Raw genomic sequence first — 8975 nt, forward strand, 5'->3', positions numbered from 1 at the left:
TTCAATGGTACCAGTCTCAGCACTGTATCTCAAAAAACGCTTTTTTTTTTTTTTTTTTTTGGGTGACATCATGAACTTTGACCCTTACTGATCTTTTTACTGTCGGCTGTACACCTTCGGTCCATCCAAATAAAATTCTCCACTTGAGATGAGCTATTCATAAATGTAAGTATCGAAGTTGTACGTTAAATATTGGTAGAGATATGAAAAAAAAAAAAAAAAATTGACACTTGACGCAACTTGGCTCCAAAAAAGGACTGCACATCCTTGACATTGTCTCTATGTGATGACATACATGTCATTAATGCTGCATTAATAGCCTAGGAGGAGTTCTACGACAAAGGAGTCTCGGAAAAAATGATAAGAACTCCACCGAGAACATTGTATTTGACAATTTTCAACTGTCAAATGCAATGACATGAAACAATTTTTACAAGGTTAGCTAACTGATAGCTAGCTTGCAAGCTCACTTTGAAAATTCTTCCTGGTCAAAAGAAAACTAAATATATAAATAAACTAAAAACATTTTGTGGTAAAATAAAGACTTCTTAAAAATGTTGATTTAAAGGGGACATATCATGGTTTTAAATCCTTCCTTTTTACATATAAATCATACAGTCGTGGTCTATATAAAGCGGAACTGCAATGCTTGGGTCTGAATTCCTCATTATTATAGCTCCACAGGCCCCTTTTCTGATGTGCTTCTGAGCAACTCGTTTTGGTGCGGTCTCTTTAAATGCAAATGAGACACTTCATACCCCGCCCCCTCTTCAGGTGACACTCGGTTCAACTCCACCCTGCTCGGCCATTTTTGTAGTTTGATAGAAGAGATACGGCGGCGCGAGATGAAAATGAAGATGATGAACCTGCAGAACCCTAACAAGTGAGCTAACACAAGCACCGAGCTAACACTAGCGCCAAGCTAACGTCACAAAATGCATTTTAATACAGTCTTTTCAAAGACAAAAACGGCAAAATGAAATGACTAATGAAAACTTTAGACTTAAATTAAATCACGTAGGCCATATCATCAAGGATCTAAAACGAGCACACGGCACTAACATATGAAGACGGTGCAACTGCTAATGCTAACAAAACAATGACAGGGACGTCTTATCATCACACTGTTTAGCGTTATTTACAGCTTACCGAAGTGCTCTGTTTGTCGTCTCCAAAGATAGAAGGAATTGAACCCTCAATCAGACAAAGTCTTTCGGCAAATCCTTCTTTATACTGGTGGAGGTTGCAGAAGCAGTCATCACTGAAGTGCTTCGCGCACACAAAAATGACCTTACCCACAGATGTGGGTACATTTCCGTGAAAAATTAAACTCAACCAGGCACTTTGAAAAGGTTCTGATGCTGGGAGACGGTGTAATGAAGCGTGTGGGTTACTACATCCAACAACCAAACATTTTGACTTATCCTCTCGTAACTTCAGCATCCTTGAGCTTGGACTACAAAATAAAAGCGAGAAAGTGTTGGACCTGGAGTTGATGTACTAATTTGGCAGTTCTGCTGCAAATACTGTGATGTAATAGTTCAAAAAACGTAATAGAGAATAGAAAAATCGAAACAGATTGAAAAATATTAGCAAAACAGAATATAAAGATATCTAAGGAGCACCTGAAGAGACTAATTTGATTTTTTCTGTACTTCTAAGCACTAAATATACAACAAAATGCATTTAAGGGCTAAAAAAGTGGATTTAGCATGATATGTCCCCTTTAATATATAAAAAGGTTTTGTACCACGTTGACGAGTCACTTTAATTTTTTTTAGTGAAACATTATGTTGTCCACTGTGGAAAACATGTCATAATGAAAAAATAAATAAATAAATAAACATATTCAATAGATTCTTGACCGTAAGGTACTGCTTTGCTTAAAGTGGCAGGAAAACACACACACACACACACACACACACACACACACACACACACACACACACACACACACACAGGTATATCTAAAAATCATCTTGTCAATGGGGCATCTTGTACACACAGTATCAGTTTGATGGTTTGCCACAGAAATCTTTTCTGTGTAATAGATTGCTGGCTTTTTAAATGACATGATACTTTAAAAAAAAAAACACTTTTGCAGACTTTGTGAAATCTTGTCACGTATTTCACCTCAAAGTTAGAATAACTTGTGAAACACAAACAAAACCCTTTAGAAACACTTGATCTGCATTCTATTCCAGGTTATAGTCGAATGTTTTATTGGGTTATAACTTGCCCATGAAATGCTTGTAAAAAAATATTCTTGACACAAACTGTTTTTTGGAGCAGAGTGCGTTGTTTTTACACACACCTATACTCATCAGTAAAAAAACTTTTACTTATGGAGATTTTTTTTTTTTTTTCAGGTATACGTTGACTCTCCTCTGATTGTATCCATTAAACCATTTGTTGCTACTGTGTTGCAGCACAGCTACAGAAGAACAGTGGAGACACGTGTCCATGCGAGACGCCCTGTAATCTCACCCGATACGGTAAAGAGCTCTCCATGGTCAAAATCCCCAGCAAAGGCTCAGCGCGCTATCTCTCCAGAAAATACGACAAGTCTGAGGAGTACATCAGGTACGACAATCAACCGTCAGCATGGTGCTTAAAAGCTGTGATGTGATGCTCAGTGGAAAGCCCATAAAGCTAAAAGACATGGGCAACCTGGCTGCCCAGGGGCCAAGTGCGGCCCTAATTTTGTGCAGCCTTCAAAAGTAAAAGCAAATAATGATGCTATAAATAAGCTAAATGACAGAAAAACACACAAGATGATTTAAAAAATACACACAATTAAAATACAAGACCATTACAAAAATGCACAAAATGAGAGAAAATGCACAAAACAACACCAATAACACACAAACAACATCAAAAATACACAAAATTGGAGAAAAAAAAAAAGCGTCCAAAATGACACCAAAAACAAACAAAACAATAACAAAAACACAAAATAATGAAAGAAAAATAAACTTATTGACAGTAAAAACACAAGAAACTACAACTAAAACAAAGAAAATATTACAAAATTATGCCTGTAAATAAGAGTTACAGAAAAGCCAAGTGTATGTGTGTGTGTGCGCTACACTCTTACCTCCTAATCCTTACTCATTAGAGATGTGTTGAAGGATAAAACACAGTCTGTTGTAAATCTAGAGAGAACAGACACAGCACTGACTAAAGATGTTCTTAAACACCACATTATCTCACTATATTTCTGCTGCTGGTATTCAAACTAAACTCCAGGTCATTTTATCTTTACCATGGCTTGTTCAAAATGCTAGTTTCTATTTTTGCTCTTCTTTTATTACTCTTTGTGGAGGATTTTTGAAGCTGGTTTTTGATGCTGTTCTCCCTCTTATCTCATATCTTCTCCAGAGACAACTTCTTAGTGTTAGATATCTTCTTTGAAGCTCTGAACTATGAAACAATCGAGCAGAAGAAAGCATACGATGTTGCCGGTTTGTTAGGTAAGACTTGTGTTTCTTCTTCTTTTTTTTTTAAAGATGTGTGTGTTGGAGCAGAGTGGGAGGAGTTGAATCATAGTTTTAGATTCTTGCGAGGGAGGGGCAAAAGAAAAATAGAATTAAATATATAGACTGTGCGATTCGCGTCAACCACAATGTGTGTATCATATACAATAATGCAAAAATGAGTAATAGTAACATAATTGATAATGATGACTACACAAATTTGCGTCGACGCATTGTTTAATATTGTAAATTCATGAGGAAATCAGGCCGGCGGCCGGTTGTTACTTAGTTTTTGCTGCTTCACCATTTACATTGTGAAGAAGAAAAACCAACCTAAAATCTCAAAAGTTTGGGACCATTTCACTGAAAACTTATACTTCTTTTAGTATTTTTAAAAGAACAACACATGAATTCATATATATTTTGTACAGTCACTGTGTTTTATGGCACTTAAAATATTTATATATCATGTACATTATTAATAATTGTATTTGTTCGAATAAATTTGGGAAATTCTGCGTATGGATGTACTGTACACTGAGCTTTTTTCAATTTATCTGCTTTCCTTTCAGGTGACATTGGTGGGCAGATGGGCCTATTTATTGGAGCCAGTATCCTGACAGTCTTAGAAATACTGGATTACATATATGAGGTACTTTACGAGCCCTTATACACCACCAGCTGTAGCTGAAATCTGAGGGCAGGGCTATATAATATACAGACATCTCTAATCTCTATGTTGTTTCATGGATATATACGTATATAATGGAAGTATTTTAAGTAGTATGTTTAGTATTTAAGTTGTATTTTAGTATTTTGGAAGTATTTAGTATCCATTATATACATATAATGTGCAGACGTGCTGTTGAATAATGTTTTCCAACCTCGATGTCTCATGCACTCCTGTAATAATTTCCACACTAGGTAGTCAAGCACCGGTTCAAGCGTTTGCTGAGGCCGCAGAAAGAGGAGAAGAAGAGCAGGCAGCCGACCAGCACTGTTGCAACAGTTGGTCTGGAAGACACAAAAACAAAGGTACGACATCCAGCAGCACATAACGGCACCGTGATAAATGATGCATTGTTCTCGTGCTGAGTTTACAAATCACCCTGCAGTACACGCTGCAAGCAAAGGAATACAGTATGTGAGAAGTAAGGTCGTAATTGATTCACATGACACAAAGCATGTGAACAAAGCAGTAACATCTTAGATGTTTAAAATATATGGAAAACCAGCTGAGTTCACTCTTTAAAAGCTCAGAATTTCACATTAAATTCACATGTATGAACTCAGTGTTAGTTTTAAAAGCAGAGAGTTGATCTTAACCCTTAAAACACTATCGCTAATTAGTAACACCATCACTATCGCTGGGTGATTTTTACCCGATATATCAGAGATGGGAAACTTCTATCACAGTGGGGGCCACATTATTATTCATGTCAGCATTTAAAAGAATGACCAATCTGAGCATTAATGCAAGCTTGAAAACACTAATTTTGTCTGATTTTAAATTCATTTTGTAGATTTTCTCATCAATATGGCAAATTTGTCTGATCTTTTTGTGTGTTTTTGTTGTATTTGTTCTGTTCTTGTTGTCACTTTGTGTATTTTTTTGTCACTTTGTGTCATTGTGTGTGTCTTTGAAGTCCTTTTTGTGTATGTTGTTGTTTTTGTTGTCATTTTGTGTTTTTTATTAATCATTTTTTGTATTGGTTTTGGGTTTTTGCTGTTACTTTTTGTACTTTTACTTTTTGTGCACAAAATTAGACCAAGGCCCGCATGTAGATAGATAGATAGATAGATAGATAGATAGATAGATAGATAGATAGATAGATAGATGCATAGATAGATGCATAGATAGATGCATAGATAGATAGATAGATGCATAGATAGATAGATAGATGCATTGATCGATAGATGCATAGATAGATAGATGCATAGATAGATAGATAGATTGATAGATAGATGCATAGATAGATGCATAGATAGATAGATAGATAGATAGATAGATGCATAGATAGATAGATAGATAGATAGATATATACAGTAGATGCATAGATAGATAGATAGATAGATAGATAGATAGATAGATAGATGCATAGATAGATGCATAGATAGATAGATAGATGCATAGATTGATCGATAGATGCATAGATAGATAGATAGATTGATAGATAGATGCATAGATAGATGCATAGATAGATGCATAGATAGATGCATAGATAGATAGATAGATAGATAGATGATTACATAAAATTAGACAAATTAGAGTTAAGTCCTTTTAATTTCAACTATGTCTAACAAAATGGGGAAAAAAACTACCATGGGTGGATTCTAATAATATTAACCAAAATTATAGAAAAATGAGGAATCTAGGAAGAAAAAAAAAGACATTCTGACAAACACAACTTCATGAAAATAATGTAAATACGTTTGCTGAGTCCTATTGATGGGGGAAAGCAGAGCAGAGCTCATTTCTGGCATTCTCTCTCTCGCTCGCTCAATCAAGTTCCTCACAAATGACACGAGGCCACAAACGTTGGGTGTTGTTGATTCAGGTTGCCTCGGTAACGAGATTAGATAGATACAGATGCTGTGAAATGATGCTCCTTTATCAAGGCAGTTTTTCCATTTTGGAGCATAAAGATGAGATACAGTGTTACTGCCTGACAAAAAGCTTTTCAAAAAAAAAATATGAAAGAATTCATTACAAAGAAGGATATCTGTAAAAAAAAAAAAAAAAAAGTTGAAGCAAACTGCAGTCAGACATACTGATGTTTCCAAAAGCATTTATTAATGTCAGTCATAAACATGAATTAGTTCTTATCAGTGTGGAAATATCACCTAAAAACAACATATATATGGGTAGATATTAACCATAATATTTATACTCATATCACTTCTTTATCAAAGCATAATAAAATAGAAAGCTAGCAACATAACATAAACAATCAGAAAGTTGTTAATATTAGCTTGACTGCAACAAAATAAAAACACAATTTTACAATTATAGAGTATATAACACCAAATAATGTAAACTAAATAAATAACTTTACCTCCTTTTACATTGGAAAGCAAAACAGTACTGCATAAACAGTTTTCCTCATTTGAGGATCGACACTTCCTGTGCTGCTGCAACGTGTGCGCAGTCCAAAATGACAGAAGAAATACGCAAGATGACTCCAAAAATTACACAAAATTAACAGAATAATATACAAGGCTATTGCAAAAATGCACAAAATAAGAGAAAATGCACACACAACGACACCAAGAATACACAAAAAACATCAAAAACACACAAAATGAAAAAGACACACAGAATGACACCAAAACACACAAAACTACAACAAAGACAAAGACAATCAAAATGAAAGAAAATATACAAAATGCCACTAGAAACACACATGATGACAACAAAAAAAAGCACATAATTAGAAAAATATACTTTTTGACAGTAAAAACACAAAACTACAATAAAAATACATTTTAAAAAAAACACAATTTTACAGTTAAAGTATATAACTCCAAATAACATAAATGAAAGAAGTAAATAACTTTATGTACATCCTTTTACATCCGACAGCAACACTACACAACAGTTTTCCTTGTTCTTGGATCTACACTTCCTGTGCTGCTGGAAAGTGTCAAAATAAAAGTCACAACATTTATATACAATGTCAAAATAAAAGTGTTATTTCAACACAAGTAAAATCAGAATAATGAACCAATTATAAGGCTATTATACAAGCCATTTACAAAGGTTTTGACTTGTTGAGAAACACAGTCTGACAGCATCACTTCCTGTGTGTCATCATCACATGTTTTGTTTTTAACAGGATTCAAACGACATGACACGGAGTCACCCTGAGGGGACGTACGCCAACACCATCCTCCCCAACCACCACCTCCCCCACCTCCCGCAACACCCTCAACTCTCCCAACTCCCTCAACACCCTCAAATCCCCCAACTCCCCCAACTCCCCCAACTCCCTCAACTCCCCCAACGCCCCCACCACCACCACGCTGGACACCATGGCGTGTTTGAGGACTTTGCTTGCTAAGGCCCCGCCCATTGTGCCATTCCTGGTGACAACAAATGATAAAGAGGCGTCTGTGATGAGATCGATGACAGACCCTTGACATTTCCCTCATTCCTTTGCTGCCACCAGTGAGAAGCTACAGCCAAAGCCAGAACACCAAACTCGTGCTGCTAAACAAACCACTAGTACGTGCGCTGTGTGGGCACCAATCGGACGCAGCTTCTTCTTCTTTTCATGCTCTTATTTTGATGGATCCATGCTGGAGTGAGACTTTTTTCCACTTTTTTGATTTCAGGACCAGTTTTTTGGAACAGTTTCACTAAAGGGAGCCATGAGGAGGATCACAGTTCCCCATAATCCACTTCTTCAGAACACATTGCACCATATCAGCTATCAAGCCATGGCAAATCATCAAATTACTGAAAGAGATACACTGATGTAAATGGTCTATATTGTATACAAAATAGTAAAAAGCTTATATACGAGCAAACTTTAGTAGTTTCTAAAGTAAGAAATATTTCCGTACTACGGTGGCCCTGAAGTGCAAAGCACGAATGCAAAAGAGAGAATACACAAAAAAAAACGCAAATACAAAAAACACCTCATTTGTACAGTCCTTGTAAGTTCAGAGCATATCTAGTATCACTGCGTATGTATATCCTAAATGAAAATATTCTTTGATAGCAGCCGCTACGTTATGTTCCCCGGCAATATTCATGTTTGAAAAAGTCAAATGGCGTCATTGTCCAATTTCTTCCACTTCAAAATCTGAACTACATCTGCTTCGTCCAATCAGCGATGTGTCATGTGACCGCTGCTACTTCCGGTGTCTTTTTTGTATCTGTTTTTTTTTTTTTGCGTTTGTGTTTTGTGTTTGCGTTTTCTTTTTTGCGTTTGTGTTTTGTCTTTTGTGTTTGCGTTTTATTTTTTGTGTGTTGTGTTTGCGTTTTCTTGTTTGCGTTTTATTTTTTTGCGGGTTTTTTTTGCATTTTTGTTTTGTCTTTTGCGTTTTATTTTTTGCATTCGTGTTTTCTTTTTTGCGTTCGTGTTTTGTCTTTTGTGTTTGCGCTTTATTTTTTTGTATTTGTGTTTTGTGTTTGTGTTTTCTTGTTTGTGTTTTATTTTTTGCATTTTATTTTTGCATTTTTGTTTTGTCTTTTGCGTTTTATTTTTTGCATTCTTGTTTTCTTTTTAACATTCTTGTTTTCGTTTTTGCATCCTTGTTTTCTTTTTTGCGTTCGTGTTTTGTCGTTTGTGTTTGCGTTTTATTTTTTGCGTTTGTATTTTGTCTTTTGCGTTTGTTTTTGTGTTAAATTTTTGTCTTTTGTGTTTTTTCTTTTGTGTGTTTTCTCTCTTTTGCATTCGCACTTTGCCCTTCACGGCCACCGTATCTTTAGGTTCCAATATCCAACCGTGACTATCTATAGCAACATCTCTCCACGTGTTGCACTTTTGTCTG

The 8975-nt window shown here is 35.6% G+C and overlaps 1 protein-coding gene across 1 annotated transcript in view; it reads left to right on the forward strand.

Annotated features, from left to right (window-relative positions):
• asic4a (acid-sensing (proton-gated) ion channel family member 4a) overlaps window positions 1–8340 on the forward strand; it is a 141458-nt gene extending 133118 nt beyond the window's left edge. Inside the window, exons 6-10 of the mRNA XM_028436086.1 lie at window positions 2430–2583; window positions 3382–3473; window positions 4049–4128; window positions 4401–4511; window positions 7313–8340. Coding sequence (XP_028291887.1) covers window positions 2430–2583; window positions 3382–3473; window positions 4049–4128; window positions 4401–4511; window positions 7313–7537 — 662 coding nt within the window. The 3' untranslated portion in view covers window positions 7538–8340. The remainder of the gene's footprint in view (window positions 1–2429; window positions 2584–3381; window positions 3474–4048; window positions 4129–4400; window positions 4512–7312) is intronic.
• Window positions 8341–8975: the final 635 nt, after the last annotated feature.

The sequence above is a fragment of the Gouania willdenowi genome, chromosome 21 (assembly GCF_900634775.1).
Source record: "Gouania willdenowi chromosome 21, fGouWil2.1, whole genome shotgun sequence".
Taxonomy (NCBI): Eukaryota; Metazoa; Chordata; class Actinopteri; order Blenniiformes; family Gobiesocidae; genus Gouania; species Gouania willdenowi.